Source organism: Alosa alosa, chromosome 1 (assembly GCF_017589495.1).
Source record: "Alosa alosa isolate M-15738 ecotype Scorff River chromosome 1, AALO_Geno_1.1, whole genome shotgun sequence".
Lineage (NCBI taxonomy): Eukaryota > Metazoa > Chordata > Actinopteri > Clupeiformes > Clupeidae > Alosa > Alosa alosa.
Window position 1 is genome coordinate 10,136,144 of NC_063189.1, and position 25,771 is coordinate 10,161,914.

The window sequence follows — 25,771 nt, forward strand, 5'->3', positions numbered from 1 at the left end:
AGGTTTTAACTCCCATTACTGTTTGAACGAATACATTGCCTCTGATCAATGGTTCCCGAAAACACTGTAGTACTTCCTATGGACCTTATATAATTCTGGAGTTTAAAGCACCTCACCCCAACTCTGACTTGCAGCTGACTCCCTAGTGACCAACATCATATGCCTCTGTTAGAGCTCTTACATTTCTTATAAGTGTTTATTAGTGCACTTTGTTGAACGTAAAATGTAAATGGTTATTAGGTTGGAAGAGTTTGGAAACTGGACTAGTATGCAATGGATTGATATATATTTGTTAATGCAGCATTTGTAGTTGTATGATGTTACATTTTAATATAAGCTAGCCCATCTCTGAAAGCAAAAAGGATGTGCTTGAATTGTAATGATTACATTTTTACCTGCATATATGAACTGGGGCTAGGCAGACCGTAATCAACCACTCCAAAGAGTGGGTCCATCTGTTTATCAACAGCACTAGGCAGAGTATAAGTGATCCTAAATCAAAGAGAAGGACAAGAAGGACTGATTATTTTTTTTTATTGGCTGTGCCTATACAGTGATCATGTGGACTTAATTCTTCTCTCCGCATGGTCTACTGTTGCTTAATCTCTGGGATAAAGCCTACATCTGCTTATACCCTCCACTCCTACACTCAATCTTCATCTTCATCTTTCTGCTCTTAATCTGCACCTAAAAGGCACCTTCAGGGGTCTACAGCTTGTCCTCATAGGCTCAAATGCTCTACTGGGAGTGCAAAAGGTGTACAAAAGGTGCTGACTAGAATATTCAAAACAATGCATAGGCTACTTTCTTTCTAAAACTCTGGTGGAAACTAACCTGCTGTCTCCCTCCAAGTCAATCTTGGGCTGCTGGTACCGCAACAGTCTCTATAGTCTGCTGAAGCTCCTCTAAGTTGTGGCCATTTCAACAGCAAGACAAGTTGAAGCAAAACAGTACGAGTGATTATACAATAATCTATAGCTAGCTGCAGTAATAACTTTGCCCAAGCTCTAACTTTGTGTTGGTGCAACCTAGTTACCCCTATATTGCTAAATTAAAAGCATTTCTTTAAACTACCCCTCAGTGACACACAACCCTTACCTATAAGAATGCCACATTGCCTGTGATAAACCAGCACCACTCCATACTGCAGGTGGGAGGATAGGAGTAGGGAGAAACGAGGACGAGGCAACCCTGGCTGAGGAGGTGGAACTTGCACCAATAGGTACTTCATGATTTCATCACTGATGACAAATAGCATATATTAAATGAGTAGGCCTATATAGTGCCACAGGCATATAAAGGAGTTTGTAATATACTGTAGGTCTGGATACAGTTTGAAACATTGTGATATGGTGAATACTAAAGAGAGTTATTTACCATGTTTGTGGAACGTTAACCTTAAGGTATTCCCGTCGTGCAACTGACTTGCCCTTTGTGGCTGCCAACCTTAAAATATTTTTAGAGACAAAGGGTGAGAGAAAGAGAGAGTTTGTTTCAGCCAGGTAGCTCATCCTAAGCGGATATGTGGACATAGGCTACAAAAAAATCCAGGAGCCCGTTAGGCTACATGAGCCTATCAAATGCAGCGACGCGTTGTAGGGTGTTAAAAAAACATTGTAACAAGATAACTTACCATATTGTGGCAAAGCACCCAGTTCGGTGATGTAAAACTGTAGGATAGTAAAACATTTCTGAAATCTATGAATATGAATAGGCTACTTAGACTATCCCTTAAACGCGACCTAGATGCTCTGATGATTGCAGCCTGTGAAACCTGAGGAAACTATTCGAACCTGACAGTAGACATAACAATTTTTGTTTTTTTTTGTTTTTCAGCCAATAGCCTTTTAAAAACGTGCTTTGGATACAGCACTCAGCCAATCCCTGGTAAGTAACAATGATCATTGTTTGACTAGACCAGTTTTTTTCAGTAGGCTTAGGACTATTTCATTTCGTTGTCTTTTGTCCATATTTTTATTTACAGCTTGGGTATAGCCTATGTAGGCTATGAAGGCAGGACATTACCACTTAAGACAGATAGGCCTAGTCTAGTTTTAAGTTTAATATCCCTCATATGCATACTATTATGTAGGCCTAGGCTAGAATTATTAATAATTGTTCATTTGCCAAACAAGTGCTAAACTGCTCGAAAGTTGCGTACAGGACGCACATATCCTGGTGATGGTGATGGGGTGATGGGGAGAGGAGGGGGTTGAGCTAAAAGGCTCCTCCCTTTGCTTCCGCAACAGGAAATTACTTTCCACAATCGCTTTGTATCAGCGGTCTTGCTAGGCCAGTTCACAGTTGTTTTAAAAAGGTCGCTGTCTGTTTTTGTGAAAAATGTCGGGAGCATCAAACCTTATTGCGATGAAGAAGATTGTTCAGCAACTGAGATTTGAGGCGAGCATCAACAGGGTGAAGGTATGCACTCTTACATATCCTCGATTAATCATGAACTTCTAGCTGCGAGCTAGAGAAGTTAGCTCTTCTGCTAGTCACTGAACGCTATGTATGCTAATCATTTGACCCAAACAGGGCGTGGGTTGTTGCGTTAGTTAACGTTAATGTTAAAGATTGGACAATAGGGACTTCTCATTCTCAGTAGACCAATTCGTTTTAGAGTAAAACCCGTGGTACAACCATAGTGCCATATAGTTAATCTAAGTAACGTGAGTCTACTTGTAGTTTAGTTACATCAAACTCACGCTAAACAAGTGTATCGCCAGCCAGCTAACGTGGAGTAAGTTAGATCAGAATTAGCATGTTAAGCAATAGACGAGCATGTGATTCTGCAATAATTACCAATGATATGTGGTTAATGAAGTCAACGTTAGATGTAGTTAATAGGTAACTTAACGTTACTCTGCGTAAAGTCGCTGATTTATTTTGCGTCTATGGCCATGTATCTAACGAAACGATACTTTCATGTCAAGTCAATGATGCTAGCTAGCAAGCTAACATAAAAGCAAAGAGCACTGTTCTCCAGTTCCTAAAGATCCTGTCTATTTAACATTTGTCAAAGCACTGATGGCTTACATAGCTTGCTAGTTAGATATGAAATTAGTCTCACACTGGAACATCCAGTAGTCTTGTCTTGAGCTGGAACATTTACGATTAAGTTGCTTGCTTGGCTACCTTTTGTTTACTACCCCAACGTTACACCGGTTTTTGCTACACCCAGTGTTGGGAGGTAACTGGATAACGTATTTAAAGGAGAATTTCGGTGTGATATTGACCTAAAGTGTATTGAAACATGATACCGAGTGTGAACGTATGTCTCATAGCCCATCTCGGCTTGTCCCCTGCACTCCAAAATCTGGCGCTAGTTAGCCGATGCTACCAACAGCTTTTTCAATAGTGGTGCTTCGGCATCGGGCTAGCCATGCAAATAAATCACTGTTTTACACCCATTTACGAGGCTCAATGTATCTCCACACTTCATTGGTAGACTTCCGAGGGCCCTGACATTTAAAACGAGACATTGAGAACTTTGAAAAAGCACTGGTAGTTTACTTACAAGACGATTTATACAGACAGTATCTTCATGAAGTTTAGCGTTTGCAGCCATCTTGAATTTAGTCACGATAAGTCGAGCAACGAGTAAGAATGAACAGGTATGATAAGGGATCAGATTCCAAAAATAATTCAGTGGAAATGCATGGATTCCAGTTTCTTCCAGTAGCAGCAACTGGAATCCATGCATTTCCACTGAATTATTTTTGGAATTCTCCTTTAAAATACAAAAGGGAACTGCATTTAAGTACAGTTCTGAATACCACCCATTTACATTTACAATTTAAATGGGTGGTATTCAAAATACAATTACACTGATACATTTAAGGGATTACATTAATTAAATCATTATAATACGTAGGCCAAGGATTTTCCAACTCAAATTAAAATATTTCTAACCACACTATGTAGCCTATGTACGTCTCAGGTGGCTCCTTTGACTTTCCGTTTTCTGCTTGCAGTATATTGATGGCCTAAATGAGAACTTATTGTGTTGTAGGCCAAGAGGGCTTATATCTCACCAGCATGTTTTAGGCCAGCACTCTCGTTTCTTGACAGGGTGTTACTCCCCATGTGCTGTTAAAATTAATTACAACAAATCTGTGTATACTTTGTTTTGGATTTGGTAGCCTTTTAGCCTATACAGACAAAATATCTGTCTGTCATAATGACATAGCACATAGGTTATGTCAATAAATCCTCACTGTAAAGCAAAAGGTTTTTGTTGTTGACAAGTTCACATAACCTCACATAACTGTTTCATTCCCTGCTAATAAAATATAATACAATGCTGATGTAATCCAAAGTATTCAAAATATGTTACTCACTTTCAGTAATCTATCAGAATACATTACAAAATACTTTTTAGGGCATGTAATCTGTAGTGGAAGATTTTTAAAAGAAACCTTCCCAACACTGTCTACACCAAGTAGTGCAGTTGGGTTTTCAAATGAGCGCAAGAACGATTAAAACATGCTCTGGATCAATATTTAACATTACTAATAACAGATTATGAAACCCTCTGTCAATGAATCAGTGTCCCATTAGGATTTTAGAATTAGAATATAAGTATACACCTGTAACTCTCACCCTTAACATTTGCTCCAGGTATCGCAGGCAGCAGCCGACCTACAACAGTTCTGCATGCAGAATGCCCTTCAGGACCCTCTGCTCACAGGTGTTTCTTCAAGCACCAACCCTTTCAGGCCACAGAGGATGTGTTCCTTCTTGTGAGACCACACTGGAGAATTTGCCAAAGGTGAGATCACATAAAGAGTAGACTAATTGGGCATGTGCTTTCTGGCAGTGTGTTGATCTCTATTACAAACATGTTTGTTTCTTATTTCAGGCTTTTTGTCATGGAGATCTGAAAAATGCTAAATAACTGCTGCGAAATATTGCCATCAACACAGGGAAGAGTCTGCACACATCAATAATAATTTGAGGAATCAGTCAGCCTCATGCTGCCATAACACGTTTCAGAGACTAAACCATTTCAGTCAGAATTTAGAGATAACAGGAATGAAGCGCCAGGGTTTGTCATGTACTGCCTTACGTCAACACCCCAGACCGAGGGAACAAACTTGTGAAATTTTAGCGGCACAAACAGTGTCTTAATTGTGCCTTTTTTTGTACTTCTCCTACTTTTATAACTAATAAACCATTATTATACATGTTCTCAGTGAGTGGCAGTATATTCCTTTTGATTTTGATACATCAAGTTGAAATGTCCAAATCTTGAATGACAATGTTTAGTAAAGCAAATATTTCCCATTTGTTCCTGTATCAGAGTTGTCATGATATTCTGAAGACAAACTATTTGTTTCTTATATCTAGCCTTAAAAAGTAAGACCACATAAATATGCACTGATTTTGAACCAGCACATTGATGTAATCAAATATTGGACTAAGGTGTTGTCCCAAAGAAGACCTTAATTTCCCTACATTGATCCATAAAGCAAATACATCAGGGGTTACATCATGCTTGTATTTATTTATTTGGAAAACAAAATGTATAGTAACGTGACTAATGTCATAATTCCATAGCTCACAGCCTCAATACAATATTTAAAAAAGTTGGGATAAGCACATCAAAGAACAAAACCCCCCAAACTGAATTATTGGTAATCATAATTAAGCTCCATCATATCCTTTCATTGATCAAAGTTATCACAGATGTCCTGAGCAGATTGACAAACATGTAAACACTTCAATGAGGAAGAAACCTGACATTACAGGGTCCTACTCACATTCTCTACTTTGGATATTGCCTTACTGTATAACCAATTTTCTCTTTCATTTCTTAAGGTTAATTTGAACTGTTATATTTTGTATATCAAGTAGTAGTATTGGCACTGTTTTTCACATTGAATGCTTTGTTACATGAGTCATTCTTGCAAAGTCCTTTGAAGACACAAATGGCCTGTTTTGTGGTTGATGCATGCTTCCTTACCAGAACAAAAATGAGAATATTGACTGCCATAGGGACTGTCTTAAATTAACTATTTGTTGATAATAAATTATTTGCAAATGTATGAAATCCCATTTAACAACCTGTTGATGTATGGAATTGAGTAATTGCAAAGTCTAATGTTAACATAATTAATATGAACACATTAAAACACAATGTGTTCACCTAAACTGCAGGGTCATGGTAGAATTTCATTCTTTCAAATTATTTAAAGCAAATATCTTTGATATTACCACCATACCAAGCCTTGTAAGTAGCTTACCGTAATTTCCTATCTATTAACTGAGAATATACATTGATTCTGCAAAATGTCTTCACTCTTCAGTTATGTATGGGTGTTAATGTATAAGGGGTGGGGAATGCATTTCTTCATTTGTCTTTCTGATTAAAGCATGATCTGATTCTGATTTATTGGGCACTGGTGTGGTTAATACACAAGTGCGGTCAATACACATTTTCCCACCATAAAACACTTTTCTGCAGTTTGTATACAGTGCGGCTAATACACATGACATTACTGTAAGCAAAAACAAAAGTTGTAGATTTGTGATGGGGATTTTAACTTAACAGGTAACTCTGAAATGAGGAATAACTTGCTTACCGACGGCCATGCACATAAATTAGCTCTTTTAAAAACAGAACATTAATTAAATAAGACGACAACGCTGAACATTTAACATCATTTGTGCTTCTTAAGTTATTTACGCAGCATTTTTTTTTTACCTCATTTCATGGACTTGAATGATCATCCCTTTCTAAAACAAAAAGGAGACACTCCTACAAATGGTGGATGTGGGGAGAGCCAGCCACATAGGATTTTTACCATATCAGTGGTTCTTTTCTCTATTTCAGTTTGACAATTTGGTGACTATGTTTAAGAGCTACACACAAAGCTAAAAGATTCAAGTAAAAGCAAATTAGCAAAGAGGTAACTCCATATTAGGAGATTGCTATATACTATACCCTGCAGGACCAAAGCAAACACATAATCCAAATGCCAAACCACTGTTCAGTGTGTCTTCTGATGCTTAAGACAAAGGAAGGACTGAATGCTATGATTTAAACCTAGCACCATTTCCATTCAATTCCTGTATGGACATCAAGTTCTTAAAAAAAAAAAAAAAAAAATCACACAGTATTGCATGACCAAACAGATCAACAGCACCAACCTTGAAGTACACCACTGCAGCACATTCTGAATGAAGACTGGCACACTCTGCTGGTACTGACTGAAAGCAAGCACAGCTATGCAGCATTGGTCTTCAGGTGCTGGGTCTGCAGCAGCTTGACGTGGTACTCATAGATCTTCAGCGCAGGCCCCAGTTTGATGGACAGGCCGGTCAGCACGTCATTGCGCGTCATCAGGAGCAGGGACTTGCCATCAATTTCCTTGAAAACATCATTGCAAGCAAGCAAGCATCACTTATACAGCCTGTGAGCTACTGAAAATGAGTCTCATTAGTCCACATGCAACTAATGTTAGGGTTTCAAGAAGTTGATGCCAGTTTATTAATACACAAGACGATGTATCCATGTCAGGATGAATACCTGCACTAAAATGGACACAGTGGAGTTACAAAATGTACAGCAGCTCATCCAAAACTGAAAGAGGCACTATTGTACCTGATCCTTGAAGGCATCAGCCTGTTCCTCAAATCCAGCTGCTTTGAAGTAGTCAACAACATCAGTCACAGCCCACTCTGAGGGGTCAGGGAACTGTCCATTTTCCACTGTGCTGCAAGAAACCTTAAACTGTTCATTGCTATGGATGTGTGAAAAATATGTGGTAAATATTATGAGGTAAATAAAAGAAAAAACATTGTGATATTTTGCTCAACAGCAAAAACTTTTGTGGCAAAAAGACACTTTAATTAAATCAACCATAAGCACTTTTGTACCGCAAATTCTAATGTACACTAAACAAAAACATGTTTTCACTCCCATTTTTCCCAAGCTGAAGTAAAATATGTATGAGTACTTCTATTCATTTCATTTGTTTACAAATTTGGTCAAATGTTTAGACCTATTAGTGTGAACTTTTTCATTCAGTTCATGGATAACAGTTTTCTGATGAAATAGCTCATTTTAAAGTGGCCCTTTATTGTGACCAGTACAATGGGCATCAGTGCCATAATCATGCCTTTTAATCAATCTGAATCTTATAATATGACATGGGTCAGGTGGATGGATTATCCTGACAAAGGTGAAGTGTGAATTAACAAAGATATTAACCTTAACAAAGATTTTAACCTTAACATTTGTGAAAAAATGGAAGTGAAAACAATTGTTGAATTTAATTTTCTGTTTAATGTATGTTTGCAAAATAATAGTGTATCTAACTTCATATAGTGTAACTTACTTTTTGGTTTCTACAGATCCATTGGTCTTGTTCTCCATATCAGCTATGGAAGAAGAAATTATTTAAAAAAAAAAGTTAGTTTAATGACAATGTTAAAAGAATAGTCTTTTTTATAAGTCAGCTAATAGGAGATCACTGTAAAGATGTTCACTCATGAGAAGGCAGGGTGATACACACCAGACTCCTTGCTGTCTGAAGCAAGCAGGTCAGCGGGCATCTTCACACTGAACTGCTTTTGGTCTGAAGGTTCATCCATGAGGAGCATTGTTTCTTTAAAACCTCTCTTCTGAACACTTCATTTCCAGTACCTAAAACAGACCATTTAAGGTATGCTTTCAGCTGACACAAATTGCCTCACACATATTCACATTATCCATTTGTCTTGAGTGATACATGTCCTGTACAATTAATAACATTCACAATACTTAATCAGCATGCATTATCCTGACTTGCATCTGTGTTGAAATGAAATTGGTGGCTGGTATGCTGGAATTATTTTTTTTTCCTGCATAGTTTTACCCAATTATAGTCAATGAGTTTTATATGAACCTGATATCACTGAAACTATTAGTTTGGCTAATCTAGGTCCTCCTTTTCTTCGTCGGCCTGTTTTCGGTTGATTGACCACCGTCAATTTCCAAAGGTTAAATTCATTACGTTAATATTCACGATGAAAGTTCATAATATTTCATCGTCATACCAACAATACAAGACTGTATTTGGCAGATATCTCTAGCTACAGTATGCACTAAATAACTACACAACGCAGCACAACACAACATAGATTACAATGAACACAAATTTCCACCCCTGCATTAAACAAATAAATCAATGTTTACCGGGAAAGGTCGATTAATTACAAATGGACCAAACGTAAAGCTAATCCAGTTAACATTAACGTTAGCCATACTACTGCAAGATAGTTGGCAACTTAATTCAGCGCTCTCAACAGTTTCACAGCCATTCACAAAACATTGCATTTTTTTAAAATCGTTACCAGTAAGTTTCTAGTGGAAAATGTCTATGTATGATGGGGAAAAAAAGATTTAAGCTGTATGACGGCGGAACGTTATCTTTCTTTCAGGCGGTTTGTAGTTCGGTTTCAGCTGCTGAACCCCGTCGTTTTGAATCTGGGTCTTGTTGATCTGACAGCTGGCAAAAAGAGTTGATGTTGTTCTCCTGCATCTATAGACCAACAACAGACTACATAATCTATATCAGTGCGTTATGTGAATATACATGCATTAGCACATATTGAAAATACCATGGCTTAAAATGTATTATCCATACAGTCAAATTTCAGACATATTTACTTCCGAGAGGATTGTCTCCAAGAACATCAAAATCAAAGTCCTACTAAAAACAGCTTGTCTCATCTCTGTATATGATTTTACTATGAACGCACATATAAATTCAGACTAATGTGCATAAACACTTTTAATAAAACATGATGCGTTTACTAGTACCACAGGTAGTCTGTGCTCTAATTTTTGGTTTGTGCGACAGTGGGTAGTCTACGTTTCACAATGGTAGGCTACTTTTATCTTGACACCGACAAAAGCCAGAATCAGGCAAAATCATGTGACTTGTTGCTGTGGATACGTTGGTGGAAGAATCTAACTCACGTTTCAAACAAGTTCATTTGAGTAATCTAGATACCATGTCAGGTGAGTTAATCCATAACGTTATCTATCGTGGACTGATTTATACGATGTTATATCTTAAATGTGATATTAGCAGCAAGGCGGAAGTCATATTTTTACGTTTATAGTAGCCTATGATGTCCCTCACACACATGCAGGCTAGGCTATGTGTATAAGCCAGCCGAGTTAAAGTTAGGTTAGCTGAACTATGGTTGTTAACAAGTTCACCTTCTCTTTTCAGTCTCCACAGTTCCAGTTTGTTGGACGCAAGCTGCTTATCAGTAACGTTAGCTGGACGACTTTCACCACATGAAAGAGTACCAAGATAGGCCAGCTGTAAGTTAGTAACTTTACCATGTTGCAGACGGAGGGAGTTCAGCTGCTCTGCCTGACAGCTTCCAGTGGGGTGCCGCTCTTCTCCCGCGGCTCATCTAAACAGCTTCCCTTCTCCGTCATTGGATCACTGAACGGTGTCCACATGTTTGGTGCTGGACAGAGTGCTCTACTTTCGTGCTGTGAGACAGATCGTGGCGACCGAGTAGTTTGGAGAGTTTTTCGAGACAGCGTGATGCTCATTGCGGTCTGCAGTGGCGGAGACGGCACCTTCACAGAGCTCCAGTTGTGCCGCCTACTGGAGAATACTTGGAACTGCATGGTGTTGATACTAGGCCAGGAGGAACTGTCCAATGTTCGCAATGTGGAGCGCCTGAAAAGGGACTTACGTTCTTGTTATCGCCTCATTGACCGACTGCTGGACCGAGGAGATGAAAGTGTCATGGGTGACCTGACTCACTGTGCTGACTGTCTCCTGCCCCCAAACACCAGTCTGCTTCAGGATGCCCTTGATGCCTTCACTCAAGCTTCAGACAGTGAATTTGGCTGCCTGTTGATCCGTGGTCGTGTTGCCGTGGCCACTGAGAAGTGGTGGCGTCTTGTCTCTCAGGAGGTAATGCTCTTATCACTGCTGGTATGCTGCCTGTCGGGAACTGCCTCGTGTGACTACCCTGTGTTCCTCCCAGTGGGCAGCCCTACAGTGGCTCACCGGCTCCTTCGCTTCCAGCTTCTACAGGGGGTGGACGTGTGCACGCTGTGCGGCCCGGCCCCGTCGCTTCACCACGCGGAGACTGAGCTCGTGGGACGCTTCTGGTCTCCCCTGCTGGAGACACTCCACGGCTGCCTGGAGCAAACCCTGCACAGCCCTGTCCCATCCGTCGCCCTGCATCCAGACATCCTGGCTCTGTTGCTGATCAACCGCGAGAGCAGCCAGTCTCTGTCCATCCCTGGTCGCCCCACTGCCTTGACCCATCAGGACGGCCCCCCTGTGCCCTCTGTTCTGCGGCGCTGGGAGCTGCTGCGGCTCTTCTACACGTTTGCCGTCACGCGCTACTTCACCTCTGGAGAGGTGGCCACAGCACCAGCAGCAGCAGAGCCCCTGCAGGAGGACTTCTCCCAGGGCTTCTGCCACGTGCCCCTGCACTGCTACCTGGTGACAGACGAGTGCAAGTGCTATGGGCTCCAGACGCCCCAGCATCAGCTCTTCCTGTTGGCCTCGCTCGCCATGCCCACCTTTGCACTGCGCTCCACCGCCACCCAGACTCTTACCTCAATAACAGCAGCCACAGGCTTCTGAGGAGCTCTTCATATGCTGAATGGGCAGATTTCTGGTGTCTGAATGTGACTGAGGGTTACCGTGTCAGCTGCACAATGTGTCCTCTGTGGGTCCTACTACACTACACCCACACTCATGGTAGTAAGCTCAAGGACAATCTGTTCAGCTGCATTCTTAAAATGCAGTCTCAAGACCTCAAACAAGTAGGAAGTAAGGCACCAGGAGTTTACAACACTGAATAATGGACGAGGCCTCAGATGTTTTGCTGCTATTGTCATGGTTTAATTTATGATATCTTCTGATTTACAGTTAAAAGTTAGGTTTTAGCATTAATTCATGACCTTTCAGGGACTGTATGGACTGCACTTTCCTATCACTATACGAAAGACATAGGTGCTGGTGGCACCATCACTTTGTCTGAGTCATTTTGATGAACTGTTGTTTATTGAAGTCAGTGATTATTAACCCACCTGTGTTTAAGTAACGTGAAAATGTGACACTAAACAGCAATTTGTGAAGACACTTCTACATCATGAAACTACTGTATACAAAAACTATTATTTGCTCTTGAGCACTCAAAACACTACTAGAAGGGTAAGGATATGCTACTGGTTGGTGTGTTTTAAGGGTACCTCAAAGAAAGCAATTGTTCAGTTAATGAATAAACTATGAACGTGCATCTCATGGGACAATGCATCTCATGGGATAGTTTGGTGGAGCTTAATAAGCTTAGTAATATTGGAATCCACGTACCCCAATACTGTATACGCAGTATGTCGTTTTGTGTACTTTCTTCATTGTGAACAACTGAATCTTTTAAAAAAGGAAAATACACCTGAATTGTTTACCAAACCAAGGGCGTAGGTTTGTATATGGACCATAGGGACATGTCCATACCAAGATTTTGGGATGATAAAATTGTCCTTACCAATATTTAAGCACACTCATTCATCTAATTTTGTTGTGAAGTCATACTCAGTTTAAACATACTATCATACTGATCTGTCCTCCTTCAGATCAATTTTCAATATCTCCAGCTCCTGTAAACCTGCCTTTTTCTGTTCAACCATCTCTAGACCTGAACCACTATTGAATGTACTTAAGTTAAATTTTGTTAATTTGAGTTATTTCAGGTTTATAATTGTACCACTTGCAGTGGTGTTGAAATTATATAAGTATATGTCATGATATAGTCTAAGCGAAAAAGCCTGAAAAAATGGTCAAGTAAATATAACAACTTTTGGTTTATATTGAAAAATGAACGATTGAATGATACACAGATTTAGATCCTTCTCAAATATAGCGATGGCAGATTTGATATCACTGAAACAGACAGAAGTAATACACAGCTCTCAATGAACCACATCAATTTTGGCCCAAATAAAGTGTTAGCACAGCATGGTGATATCAAATATCTCCAGAACTGTTGGAAGGATCTTGACATACTTTTAAGGACCTAATGAACTGACGTCTCAAGGTTTTGGGGTCACACACAGAACGTCAGTGTTTGCATATCTCCCAAGCAGTCTGAAGGATCTTCATCCAGCAGTTAATCACTTTAATAGGCAGAGGAGGCTACCATGTTAACTTACATCTAGAGAGTGTATAGGCTTTTAGAAAATATATTAGGTGGTTAAATTATCCTACCTTTCCCTTAATGCGAGCGAAAAAAAATGTCAGCCGTATACTTGGTTCATATACATTGTAGGATAGGTATAGAGGAAGGTCATGTTTCAACTTTTGTGAACTTGCTTACAGAGTGTGTAGGCTTTTTAAGAATATATAGTGGTTTAATTAACTTTCCCTAGAAAATGTATTGCTGTGCACTTAGTTTATCTATATACAATACAGGACTATGGACTACAGGTCATGATGCAACAAAATATGGAGGAAGGTGGCACATGGCATCTAATTAGTTAAAGCTGCAGTTGGCAATATTTTTTTGATCATATTCACTGAAACCGACAGTATGCTCTGACAGAACAACATAAATCAGCCGGTTTTAGAAATAAACCCGCACTTCTACCTCTACTTAGCTCCCAGTTCTTCTGCTCCAATCAGAGCAGGGCTGTTTTGGCCACTCAAGTCCCCTCAATCTGTCAGACTTGCCAACTGCAGCTTTAATATAACCTTTATAATGATTTTAAGTTTGTTGAAGATCCTTCAACCTTTCTGCAAGATATTGTTTTGTTGGTGCTATAGGTGAGGAGAGCGTATCTTGATTTCCTCTTTGCTCTCCAGAGTGCATGTACAGCCCTCTGACACTTCAGCGACATAGGCAATTTCCCAAATCATATTTCAATATGACAGACCTAATGTACTTTTTTTTTTTACCAGATCTACTTCATAGGTGTCCTGTCATTCAGAATTAATACCCTAAAATAATATTTCTTCTATGGGTGAAAACATGCTGTGATATCACATAATGCACTATTCATGTGTTTATCTTATTCTTAAGGCATTAAATGTCAGTCTTCATTGAAAATATCTGATTACTTGAACTTAATATCTGATTACTTGTTGACTTCAACTTAAAGACAAACAGTCCACATTTAGCTCAATTTCAATTTAAGTAGCCTATTTCAACCTTGGTTTTGTCAAAATCCCCAAATGAATCATCAGCAGGGCTTTAGATTGCTGATGTGTGAAATTACCTTCTTTGGCTTAAAATCTTTAATTGGGGTAAATTAAAAGCTGCTGTTCTTAGAAGAATAGAAAGGACTTTGATAACTTGAACTTTGAGGTTCTTTGCGATAACTGATACTCCAAATGGTGCATTGCAGTATGTTTTATTACTGTGCTGTAAACACGAGGAACACCTTGGGGAACCACAACCTTTTGTACATAGTGTGTTGACTATCAATGAAGCAGAGAGGATTTTGTGGAGGATAGCTTAACATGGTTGGCACCACCTCGCCTGGCACCACCTCGCCTGAAGAAGAGCATCATTCTTGGTTTTAATATAACCAACAGTTCCTCATCCTCTTGTATTCTTTTTTATTTTTGGAGGAATTAAATGTCTGAAAATTCAAACATATGACTGGTTTATTAGTTCCGTGGTATTCAACATCAAGTGTTCTTGAGCTACAGCCTGAAAATGTTGGTTAATTATTACTTTATTAAGTCACTAATAGGTTTAATCAGCACTTGTGAAAGCTGATGGCGCATTTCATACGTCTCTCCAGTTACATAAACAATTTGGCTAGTTTCCCTGAATATTCTTTAAAAAATAAACCAGCAACAATAAAGCCATTTAATGACACAATGTATTAATAATAAACACAAATCAGACAGCAAGTCTTTAGTTTATTTGTCAAGGCTTACATCCAAATGTTAAGACAATCTTATTGCTTTCTCTATCTTTGTATCTGTCACTTTTATATGCTATCAGGGGAAATTAATATTAACAATGTATGTTAAAAATCATGGACTGAGATGGGCTATGTTGTTGTTTTGACATATTTTGACATCATAAACAAATCTTAACATACATAAACAAAACAAACCATGTAAAGCATTTGTTCATGTTTGAAATGAATGTTCCATGCAGATACCTGCACTTAATGGATGGAAAACAATCTACATCCTAGAATACAGGATGTAGTTTATTGCCAGGTGTAAATTGAGTGAGAGATCAATGATATAGCAGTTATTGATATAGCAGATATTCACTGGGTACCTGTGTTTTTTATTTTTAACATATATTTCTGGAAAAAAATATGCTGAATATGTGAACTTCATAATCTATGTGGCTGAATCATGTTGCACTAAACTCATATAGGCCTATATGTATCCATTGATCTCTTTGAATCTGACGAAGACTGGTATGCAGACAGCCAGTGCTGCCACAGTTAACATTAAGTCAGTCTTATCACTGTTTGACTGGAGTCGTTGCTTATGTTCAGTAGCCAAAAGATAACACTCAACTCGTGTTGGTCAAGGGGCACAAGTGGCCTCTCCCCTCAACTAATTATTTGACAGCCAATGTGACCTGCATCCATTCCACAGAAGATTGAGCTCATGCCTGAATTCCCTGAAAGGCCCCAGCTTGAATTTCCCCTTGGGGATCAATAAAGTATCTATCTATCTTGTCAGATAACAATACACAGTGGTGGAGCCATCATGATGCAGCTCAGGCCTGAAGAGCTACTTACATTCTGGAAAGTGTAGCCTAATTATGGAAAGTGATGACCAGTTGACCACTCTAAAGGAATGGACGCTGGTGGCCAAATTGGCTCACAGACATAAAAGAATGCTAAAGTAATGTTTAAGCCAGCTCAGACCTCACACCAAAGAAATCCCTGAAGATTTACTTTATCACAGTTGTGTTACACATACATAGACCAACTTCAAAGTCTATTAGCAGAAGTCTACAGGTTTACACCGGTTATTTTGTGTTCTGCTATGTTGTCATGTCATGTCAGGCAGGGCCTTGCAAATGGGAGGAGCTGCCGCTATTCATTTTTATGCGTTTTCTCAGCCTCAAGTCTCCTCCCAAAATCTCATGAAAGATAGTTCCACGCGGCTGAATAGCGAGCGCAAGACATAAACCAGTAAAAGCAAAGTTTTAAGTAGGCCTGTAGGCTACTGCCTCGCGTTTGCATAGGCTCACCGATTCTGTCTGTCGTCTCGGTAACCTGAGAAGCCTCTCCAATCACTGGTGCGTAAAACAAATGGGTGGGGGGGATACGCGCGAGGTATGAGAAGCCGAATAAATTATGTGAGGGTAATAAATAAAGTTTGTGATAAGAACGGGCTATTCTGAGACGGAGATAATCTTGATTAGATTGGGGGTCCTTTGAATAGGCTGCTGTCTACTCGTAAAGAGCAAAACAGTCTCATCTTGTGAAACCATGCTATCTGAGCAGTAGAGTACAAAGGTTCAGTCTGTTTGGTCACTTTGGAGTGTCCATCAGTGACAGGTAGCCGGTGGTTCCTGAAGTGGCGACTTTGCTTCTGCTTCTCAGTGGCGTTCGTTAACAATCGTGGTCGACGTTACAATGTTACCATCCAGAAGCGTTTGGGGTTTTATCCAAAGAGAAAATACAAATATGTGCCAGCGCAGCAGCCAGCAAGTTACGAGATTTCTGAAGTCCAGTGACTCTCCTGTAATGACCTCTCCGCTCTCCTCATTTTCCCTCAGCAAATCTCTGTCCGGACTCTCCGCAGCTCGCCGGGGACTCATACAGCGCAAAATGTCCGAGAACGGGGTAACCGTGCGGAGGAGCAAGGTGTTGACCATCGATACAATGAATGCAACCGTGAAGAAAGTTGAGTATGCTGTCAGGGGACCGATTGTACAACGCGCATGGCAAATTGAGAAAGAGCTTAAAGAGGTATGCATTTCTTCCTATCTGAAACTGAAGTCTGCTGAGTGTACTAATGCTATTCAAGCACATTAAAGATTGGTCATAGTTCCATACTGAAGCTTCTAATCGAATAGGCTATGCTTGTAATTTGAAATTGTAGGACTCTTGAGAGTTACTTTCAAAAACTCATGATGCCAGTGTAATAGAGTGACTTTGAAGGTAATTAATTTAATTTATGTATTTAGCTGACGCTTTTTGTCTTTGCGTTTCCATGCTATGACCGTATGGACAAAATGAAATTAAGGGAAACAAATTAGGTCATATAAGGTTTCTCATTTATGCTGTCTTAGTAGACAGGAGAGAAAGCCTTTTTGCCAATTTAGAAAGGTCATTCATAATGAACTGTGTGTGTGTGTGTGGGGGGATGTTGCACAGCTGGTAAGGTCACCAGCTCAAACCATGCCAGGCAGGCCATCATTGATCAATTCAAAATGCTTGCTGTTATAGGCAGATAGTGACCGCCTATCTGTGCAGTGTGCACCTACTCACATATCCGCCCAAGTTTCAAAGTCTATGGTCGATTATTGCTTAAACATCTGACACGTGGTGACACAGATTCTGTTCTTTCTCTGACTTGTCGTCTGCACAGACAGTCCATGTTTAGGGCACAGTCATTGTGAAATGGTTAATTTGACTAATTTCTAATATGATTTGGGGCTGAATCTTTCTCTCTCTCTCTCTCTCTCTCTCTGTGTGTGTCTGTCTCTCTCTCTCCCTATCTCCCTCACTCTCTCTGTCTATCTCTCTCTCTCTCTCTCACACACACACACACACACACACACACTTTTCTCACTTTGTTTGTTTTTTGACAGGGCAGACTTCTGTCGCCAGAGAGAGACAGGGAGTGTAGGTGGAATAAAGTCCATGCTGTCTCTGCAGATATGCATCAACACTTGTTGTCCTGAGGTGCTCAGTGACTTCACATTTTTTTTTTTTTTTACCTGAATAGCTATGACTGGAAGTTGAATTGCTCAAATAGTTTTAAATAATTCTCTTCCTTTGGAGTTGGATTGAAAAGTTAACCCCCCCCCGATTTGGGGATCGTCTGTAAAATGTCACTGTGTTGTGCTGTGACTTTGTGTGTTACTATGTTGGTGGCCCTGGTCATGGCTCAACCTCTCCTGTCTATGCCTGAGAAAACCTGTGAGGAAAAAAAGATAGCCTCGCTCAAATGTAGAGAGGACTTAGATTACCATGGGAACAGAGAGTGTCATTGTTTGCCGAGTTCTGTCGTTTGTTAATAGCCAGTGTCTCTGAGAGCAGTGTCTAGGAGGAGCTGACTATATGAGCAAGAGACAGGGTTACAAACCCGTTTACAGGAAGTGGATGATGCTGATGGCAAGGGCACTTTCAGCTTATGGTACAGTGGAACTGAGACTACTACTGTCTGCATGACTGAACAGCATCATCTCGCCCTATTATTGGAGACATTATCACAGCCAATAGCTGCCAGCAATAGCTTTGGTAACCATAATGATGATGGGACTAAATAATGGCGAAGCAAGTGAAGTTTTGAAGGAATTTGGGTCAGCTGCCTTTCTTTCTCTGGGATGCATTATGAATATCTGTCTCTGGTCCATTGTTGTGATCTGTACTTGGTGTTTGGTTTCTGCTAAGTAAGGCAAGCGCAAAGCTGTTTTTAACCACATACCACTGTACAAAATACTCTCTCTCTCTCTCTCTCTCTCTCTCTCTCTCACTTTCATTCACTCTCTCTCTCCCTCTCTCTCTCTCACACTCTCTCTCCCTCTCTCAAACAATTAAAATGAATGAAAGGATGTAAGATAACACCAAGCTTTTGGATCATAATCAATGCTGTAAGCTCTCAAATAAAAACTTGACACTTGAGAAGTCCATTGGAGAGAAACAACAGAATGAGACCTTAAAGTATTGACTCAATTGAACAAAACATTTCTTTTCAGGACTGTTTGATGACTTATATGTAGTTGAGAGGATGCATGCCTTAGACTTATGTGTCTCCTAGGTGACCGTTTGGTCAACCATACTGCTTTTAGGGGTGTTTACTTCCCTGCTCTGTTCTCCAGGATAATGGGCTCCCCAGCCCTCAAGCATGAAAAACTCTCAGAGGTGCTATACATTCAGACCATGTCAGAGTTACATGTTACAAAGTATTCATCTGCTGCCAGTAATTATATGTCATTTGAGGAATTCTCACTGCCGGTTTGATGAAATTTGAAAGACACTTCCTTTTATGCTATGTGTTGTGCAACTGCACTTCTTATAATCAGTCTGTGTGCTGAATCAAATCAAATGATTCTGCTAGCTTGAGCGGCAGCAGGAGAGCCGCTCAGAAGGGGGTGTCACATACTCTGAGATGTTTCATTGGCTAGGAGCAAGAGGTGTCCCTGACTCTCGTCCACTAGGAGAAGGGCAGATTCATGGTGTGGGGAGTTGGTGGAGCGTGCTGGAGGGCATTTATTTATTTTATTTTTTTGGACGTGGGCCCTGCTTTTTCAGCTGACTCTATTGGCCGGCGTGCATGTACACCCTGTGGAGAAGGCCTGACCGCCTCTCGGCATCTTTAACAACATAAACGAGTTCCAGCTGCCACAGCCATGGTCTGATCCAGAGTCTCTGAGGGACAGTGGGACAGTTGGACAAACTGACGGTGACATTTTTGTAGAGTTTTTGAACGCTTTGGTCCCAGTAAAGAATGTGAGAAAGAAGAGAAAACAATGGTCAGAAAAACTGACAAGTGTCGGGCTATAAGAACAAAAGGATAGTGAGCAGTGACACTACTTATTTTCTGGAGGCTAAATCCTCCACTGAAGCAGTAGGGCAGAGAAAATCAGATGGACTCAGAGAGAAAGTCAGGCATAGAGCAAAAGAATCGAGGCAAAACAGAGAGCAAGCTGTTGAAAAGGAGACATGCTTGTTTGCTGTGCCTGATAAGTGAGTGTGGTAACAGCCTCTGTGCTCTGACTAAGACTGAATGTATGGGGCCAGTAACCTGCAATCATGTAATTAATATACACGTCATTCACAGCGAAACCGTTCTCATGCTAACCCCTCTCTTTAACTTGCTGCAGAAACTAACCAACTCTATTTAGACTATTTTTAATGAATAAGCATTCAGTTAAAATGTATTTCCTATTAAATCACACTATTACCAAGCTCTACCAAAACACTCTTCCTTACTTTTGATATCATAATGGTAATATATGTATGTATAAACATAATGGACCTATAATGAACAGTATATGGAATTTTATGTTTTGAGATGTGAGTGAAACCCTTATCTTCCTTCATGTCTCATGTATTATTTTTTAGGGTGCTAAAAAGCCGTTTACAGAGGTCATCAAAGCCAACATTGGTGATGCCCATGCCATGGGTCAGCAGCCAATCACCTTCTTCAGACAGGTGACTGTCATACCACATCACACAGTCAGCAGCGCCCGGTTGTTAGATATCCCTCCACACTTCTCTCTCTTAATTGTTATCATATATTTAAACATGTGTTTCCTATTCAACCTATTCTTGGAAGACATGCTTTGTGCCACAAGCTACTCTTCCTCCTTAACCTCCTGACCTGAACTATTGTTTTTAATGATTCACTTTGATATGTCAAAGTCCAGAAACACAGACAATGCTAACATAACAACTATTCACGCAGGTTGTGACTGATGGTGATCTAGGGTTAGCTGCTGTGTTATCTAAAAAGTTCCTGCGCATGTAAGCACTTGCTGCTGTGTGTGCTTTCCAAGGTCCTGGCCCTGTGTTCTTATCCAGAGCTGCTGAACAATAACAACTTCCCAGAGGACGCTAAGAGCAGAGCCCGTCGCATTCTGCAGGGATGTGGAGGGAAAAGCATTGGTATGTGTTCTTAGAAACATTTATCACTCAGTCTGAAAATCAGTCTAAATGTGTTTTATTTCGATTCAGTTCTTTGACTTTGAAGTGCACTCTATGCTATGTCTCGACAGCTGTCAAAAATGTTCCTCTGATTTTTTGCTGTCCTCTGAACACACACACACACACACACACACACACAGGAGCGTACAGTGCCAGCCAAGGCATCGAGTGCATACGGCAGGATGTTGCCCGCTACATCGAGCGTCGGGATGGCGGCGTGCCCTGTGACCCGGACAACGTATATCTCAGCACAGGGGCCAGCGATGGCATTGTGGTACGATCTTGACCTTCACCCCTTCCACACGTCCCCCCTGTCCTGTTTTCAGGACATTAGAAGGACAGCATTTTCAAAAAGCTACATAACTCAGCATAATGACACAAGATGAGTGGGCAGAAGTGAACACCCACATCCTCTAAGTCTGGCACATAGGGTGGCAGAACAAGTGAAGGGCATGAATAGCATGGCTTAGAATGGCCTCTACCCACAATGCTAGGCTTTTTTTAGGCTGTGACTCGGCAAGTTAAAGGCACGTCTGTCTGCTCGGTCATTTCAAATGTGTTGTTACGCACTGTGTCATGTGCTTGGCTGCCCTCACTCTTCCACTGGATTAGGACATTTCCTCTTGGGAGTGTGTGTTATGGTGCAAGAGTCACTTCTTAGTCATTACAGTGGAGTGTCAGAAAACTCAAGAAAAATGTCAGTATAATTCTAGAGTGCTGAAGTATTCCAGCAAGTCCTAATTAGATGAATCACTCCATTTTACATATTTTAGATTTAGTGCACAAGATCATGGGAAGGTATTATTTATTAGGTAAAGTATACAATACAAAATTTAACATGAGTATATGTTTATGTTTATGGTTATGGTACCGGTATACGTTTTTGTCCAAAGCGACTTACAGTGACATCAATAAACTTTACTTTAACATTAAAATTAACAGTTTGACAAGATATGGCTTCATATATTGGTAAAGATTGTATAAATAAATTTCCAGTCTCTTTACTCACACTTCTCATGACCTTGCAACTCAGCTTCCTGCTGTGCACTTGCAGTTAATGCACTTCTAGTGTGCTCACATTAGTTGGGACGTTGGTTACCTGGTCACTGTTCCTGTGGTCTCTCTGTGCTGACCCTGTTCTCTGGTCCTGCTCTGGTCAGACCATGCTGAAGCTGCTGGTAGCGGGCGAGGGCCGGAGCCGCACGGGTATCATGATCTCCATCCCCCAGTATCCCCTCTACTCGGCGGCCCTGGCCGAGCTGGACGCCGTGCAGGTCAACTACTACCTGAATGAGGAGAAGTGCTGGAGCCTGGACATCAGTGAGCTACAGCGCTCTCTAGAGGCTGCCAGGAAGCATTGCAACCCCCGCGCTCTCTGCATCATCAACCCAGGCAACCCAACAGGTACTAGTGCACTGGCATCGCATCCTGGTGGCCTAGCAGGAAGGCAGCATCAGCATTCATATTACTGACAAAACTCCTCTACCCACATGAAGCACTTTGAGTTAACTTAGGTGTCACAGAAGGAACAAAACAACTGAGCCATCATGCCACTTTGTGACTGATTATTCAGAGTTGAGGACCTGATTACTATCTGTTTTTGCATTTTTTGTGTTAGGGCTTATCATACAGGGAAATGTAAACCTCAACATAAGCGTAAATGTAATCTCTATCTTTTTTTCAGGTCAGGTTCAAAGCAGGCAGTGTATTGAAGATGTGATCCGATTCGCTGCCAAGGAGCGTCTCTTCCTTATGGCTGATGAGGTAGGACATTACCCCTTTTTGTCCTGTTGTTCCTAGTTGTTTTGACAGTGACCTCTCCTCAACCCCCCCTCCCATTTCCCTCTCTCAAAGGTGTATCAGGATAATGTGTATGCTGATGGTTGCCAGTTCCACTCCTTTAAGAAGGTTCTGTTTGAGATGGGACCTGAGTACTCCGACACTGTGGAGCTGGCCTCCTTCCATTCCACCTCCAAGTGCTACATGGGAGAGTAAGCATTCAGTATTATTATACACAATTATTTTATTTTATTTTATATGTATTTTGTCATAATAATCATCAACCTCTGGTCCTGGTTTAATGTCCACAGGTGTGGTTTCCGAGGAGGCTACATGGAGGTGATCAACATGGACCCTGAGGTGAAGGCCCAGCTCACCAAGCTGGTGTCAGTGCGCCTGTGTCCCCCTGTCCCCGGCCAGGCCCTCATGGACCTGGTGGTGAACCCCCCCCAGCCAGGGGAGCCCTCCCATGGCACCTTCATGAAGGTGAGAGCCCCACCTCGGCTCACTCCGGCCCCTTGTCTTTCCCCACCACACCCCTATCTGTCTTTCTGTCTTGCATCTCTCTCTCCTTTCTTCTCATCATCTTTTTATTATTCCCTTGCTCATTCCCCAGGCCTTTTTGCAGTTTTCTAAAATTGATAGTTCCGGTCCTTGATTGTGAGTGGTTGAATCGCGTTCAATGCAGTTGTATAATGAGCACACACTCTCACCTTGACCGCATTTCGTTCTATATTACTGCACTTTTGATACAAAAGTTACAGTTGCTGTCTCGACGTTGACTGGCAACCTTTCTGATAGAGGAAATATATTTCTTGGTGGAAGAATGATTATCTATTAATAAACTGTTACATTTCTCGTTGTTGCGCCTTTATTTTATGAAATCTTGCCCGATATATGTAGTAACCGTTTTAGAAAAGCAATAAGCCACTTGAGTCCATAGGTTGCACTGACTATACAACAGCTCATTGTATCAATGCTAGCACATTGTGCCTAACAACGCCCCTTAGCTGTTAATAATCAGCGTAACCTATGGACTTGAGTGGCTTATTGTTTAAATAGTCTGGATGCGTTCAGTTATCAGGTCATTGTTGTTAGGAATGTTTATTGTCTGGAGTGTGAGAGGAGAGATGGATGTCTGCACAGTGTATGCAGTGACATTGCAGTGTTCCGTGTCTAGGAGCGCAATGCCGTGCTGAGCGCCCTTGCAGAGAAGGCCAAGCTGACGGAGCAGATTCTGAACACAGTGCCAGGCATCACCTGTAACCCGGTGCAGGGCGCCATGTACTCCTTCCCAGCATCACGCTGCCAGAGCGCGCCATCCAGGAGGCTAAGGTCAGTGTGGCCAGTGCACTGGTACTGGGCATGTCTTCCCCTACCTCTCTCAAAGGGTTTTTGGTTTTTGGGACTGTTGTGCTGCTGCTCCAGTTGTGTTGTTTTTAATCACCGGAATGTGTGTTTGTGTGTGCGTGTCTGTGTGTGCGTGTGTGTGTGTGTGTGTGTGTGTGTGTGTGTGTGTGTGTGCGTGTGTGTGTGTGTGTGTGTGTGCGTGCGTGTGTGTGTGTGTGTGTGTGTGTGTGAATGCTTACAGGAGAAAGGGCAGGCTCCTGACATGCTGTACTGCATGAAGCTGCTGGAGGAGACTGGCATCTGTCTGGTCCCAGGTAGTGGCTTTGGCCAGAGAGATGGCACCTACCACTTCAGGTGAGTCCCAACACTGACCACTGAATCTCTCACCAGTCAGAGTTATGGAGGCTCAGGGACAGTAGCATACACCACTCTAAGTGCATCATTACAGTAATATCCTGTATATTAACCGCATTGTGTATAAACCGCAGGACAGAGTTGTATGCAAATAAAAAAAATAAACCATTTATTAACCGCACCCGTGTATTAACCACAGTGCCCAACAGTCCAGTGAATCAGAATCACATTTTGTGTTTTAATCATAGAATAATGAAGAAAATAAATGCATTCCCATGTATAACCCGCAACCCCCCGTATTAATTTCATAGCTGAAGAAATTTTGCCAAATCAATGTATAAACATCGGTTAATAGTCTGGAAATTGTGGGTATCAGGGTCATATAGAAGTTAGTTGCCTTAAAAAAACTATATCCTGTTGTGTGGTCTTCCTAATAACTATATTTCTTTCATTCCCTCACTCCCTCTCTCTCTTTCTCTTTCTGTCTGTCTGCTCTGTCTGGTAATGCAGAATGACCATTTTACCTCCAACTGACAAACTGAAGATTCTTCTCAGCAAATTGAAGGAGTTTCACCAGAAATTCACCAAGCATTACTCATAATATTTAGGTCTCTTGGACCAGTCAGTGAGATTCTTCTTAACTGATTTGACCAATGAGTCATTGATCTAACAACAACCTAGCGTCTATCTATTTTTGAATGATTTTTGTTTGGGACCAAAATGACATCAATCGATGGAGTTTAGAGTGATACCGGAATATGCATTTACATCTTTTAGCATATAGTAATCCCTTTGGGGGGTACTTTTCTATATCAAAGTAAATCTTTTTAGCCATTTTAAGCCATTGACTAGGTTTAAAAAATCTTTACACGTCTATGCTACTATGGAGAGCGGTTCTGCAGATAAACTGACATATTTTAATGCTGAAAGTGTAAAAAGAAGGGTATAAAAATGACTGTTTGTGCAGTCCGTGCATTACCTTGCTCTTTCTTAGGTCACCACCTTTTACATCCATTGACAGTAGCTTGTGTCGCATTCAATAAAACAACTTATACGGACTTCCTCCTCAAAAGATAGCCCTACAAAAATAGGCCATAAGTTGCTGTTAGACCAGAGTTTCCCTTTAACTGTCTTGACTTGACCAGCCAAAGTGCCACAATCATTTACTCCTAAATATGAGGTGTGAATTGTCTACCAAAAGGAATCAAGATTGCTTTGCTGTCCTTGGACTTCTGCCAAACACACAGAAGAAGCCGTTAAAGAGAGCCAGATTAACATATCCTAAGTCTAAACATTAGCAATTAGTCTAAAGATTTATTACACTGAGGCCTGTTTCACACTGGTGGTGTTGTGTTTGCAATAGCTCGAGCTGTGTGATGCATGTAGATAGATAGATACAATATATAAAAATATACTAAAATACAAATGACAAAAATACAAATTATACTAACT

At 40.9% G+C, this 25,771-nt stretch overlaps 5 protein-coding genes across 5 annotated transcripts in view; 3 read left to right on the forward strand and 2 right to left on the reverse strand.

Annotated features, from left to right (window-relative positions):
* Positions 1-3,555, reverse strand: part of LOC125305664 (meiotic recombination protein REC8 homolog) — a 24,126-nt gene extending 20,571 nt beyond the window's left edge. Inside the window, exons 1-4 of the mRNA XM_048260572.1 lie at positions 3,518-3,555; positions 1,378-1,446; positions 1,099-1,241; positions 396-492 (exon numbers count right to left, since the gene is read on the reverse strand). Of these exons, the coding sequence (XP_048116529.1) occupies positions 396-492; positions 1,099-1,115 (114 nt within the window). The 5' untranslated portion in view covers positions 1,116-1,241; positions 1,378-1,446; positions 3,518-3,555. The remainder of the gene's footprint in view (positions 1-395; positions 493-1,098; positions 1,242-1,377; positions 1,447-3,517) is intronic.
* On the forward strand, positions 2,235-5,190 carry gng5 (guanine nucleotide binding protein (G protein), gamma 5). The gene is made up of 3 exons (XM_048260869.1): positions 2,235-2,421; positions 4,621-4,771; positions 4,862-5,190. Exons 1-2 carry the CDS (start codon positions 2,341-2,343, stop codon positions 4,744-4,746), a joined length of 207 nt encoding a protein of 68 aa, XP_048116826.1. The 5' UTR covers positions 2,235-2,340; the 3' UTR covers positions 4,747-4,771; positions 4,862-5,190.
* A 296-nt stretch (positions 5,191-5,486) lies between these two features.
* Positions 5,487-9,699, reverse strand: LOC125305842 (sterile alpha motif domain-containing protein 13-like). Its single transcript, XM_048260854.1, has 5 exons — positions 9,340-9,699; positions 8,520-8,650; positions 8,343-8,385; positions 7,607-7,718; positions 5,487-7,372 (listed from the first exon to the last, which is right to left on the reverse strand). The coding sequence occupies exons 2-5, from the start codon at positions 8,605-8,607 to the stop codon at positions 7,229-7,231; spliced, it is 387 nt and encodes a 128-aa protein (XP_048116811.1). The 5' UTR covers positions 8,608-8,650; positions 9,340-9,699; the 3' UTR covers positions 5,487-7,228.
* Positions 9,700-9,905: 206 nt separating this feature from the next.
* fuz (fuzzy planar cell polarity protein) lies at positions 9,906-12,446 on the forward strand. Its single transcript, XM_048260642.1, has 2 exons — positions 9,906-10,009; positions 10,227-12,446. The coding sequence occupies exon 2, from the start codon at positions 10,341-10,343 to the stop codon at positions 11,613-11,615; it is 1,275 nt and encodes a 424-aa protein (XP_048116599.1). The 5' UTR covers positions 9,906-10,009; positions 10,227-10,340; the 3' UTR covers positions 11,616-12,446.
* A 3,644-nt stretch (positions 12,447-16,090) lies between these two features.
* gpt (glutamic--pyruvic transaminase) lies at positions 16,091-25,710 on the forward strand. Its single transcript, XM_048260600.1, is given in 13 exon segments — positions 16,091-16,254; positions 16,738-16,930; positions 20,255-20,344; positions 20,689-20,797; positions 20,977-21,110; positions 21,997-22,240; positions 22,521-22,600; positions 22,691-22,827; positions 22,927-23,101; positions 23,796-23,910; positions 23,913-23,950; positions 24,207-24,319; positions 24,830-25,710. Coding segments are annotated over 12 exon segments (1,467 nt in total). The 5' UTR covers positions 16,091-16,254; positions 16,738-16,789; the 3' UTR covers positions 24,921-25,710.
* Positions 25,711-25,771: the final 61 nt, after the last annotated feature.

Excerpts from the sequence above, each read along its gene's own strand:
- gng5 (XM_048260869.1), top strand. The coding sequence starts at position 2,341 with ATGTCGGGAGCATCAAACCTTATTGCGATGAAGAAGATTGTTCAGCAA. Across the intron at positions 2,422-4,620 it reads CGAGCATCAACAGGGTGAAG|GTATCGCAGGCAGCAGCCGA; the intron begins GTATGCACTCTT and ends CATTTGCTCCAG.
- LOC125305842 (XM_048260854.1), bottom strand. The coding sequence starts at position 8,607 with ATGCTCCTCATGGATGAACCTTCAGACCAAAAGCAGTTCAGTGTGAAG. Across the intron at positions 8,386-8,519 it reads TTCAGACAGCAAGGAGTCTG|CTGATATGGAGAACAAGACC; the intron begins GTGTGTATCACC and ends CTTCTTCCATAG. Across the intron at positions 7,719-8,342 it reads GGATCTGTAGAAACCAAAAA|CACAGTGGAAAATGGACAGT; the intron begins GTAAGTTACACT and ends GGTTTCTTGCAG.
- fuz (XM_048260642.1), top strand. The coding sequence starts at position 10,341 with ATGTTGCAGACGGAGGGAGTTCAGCTGCTCTGCCTGACAGCTTCCAGT.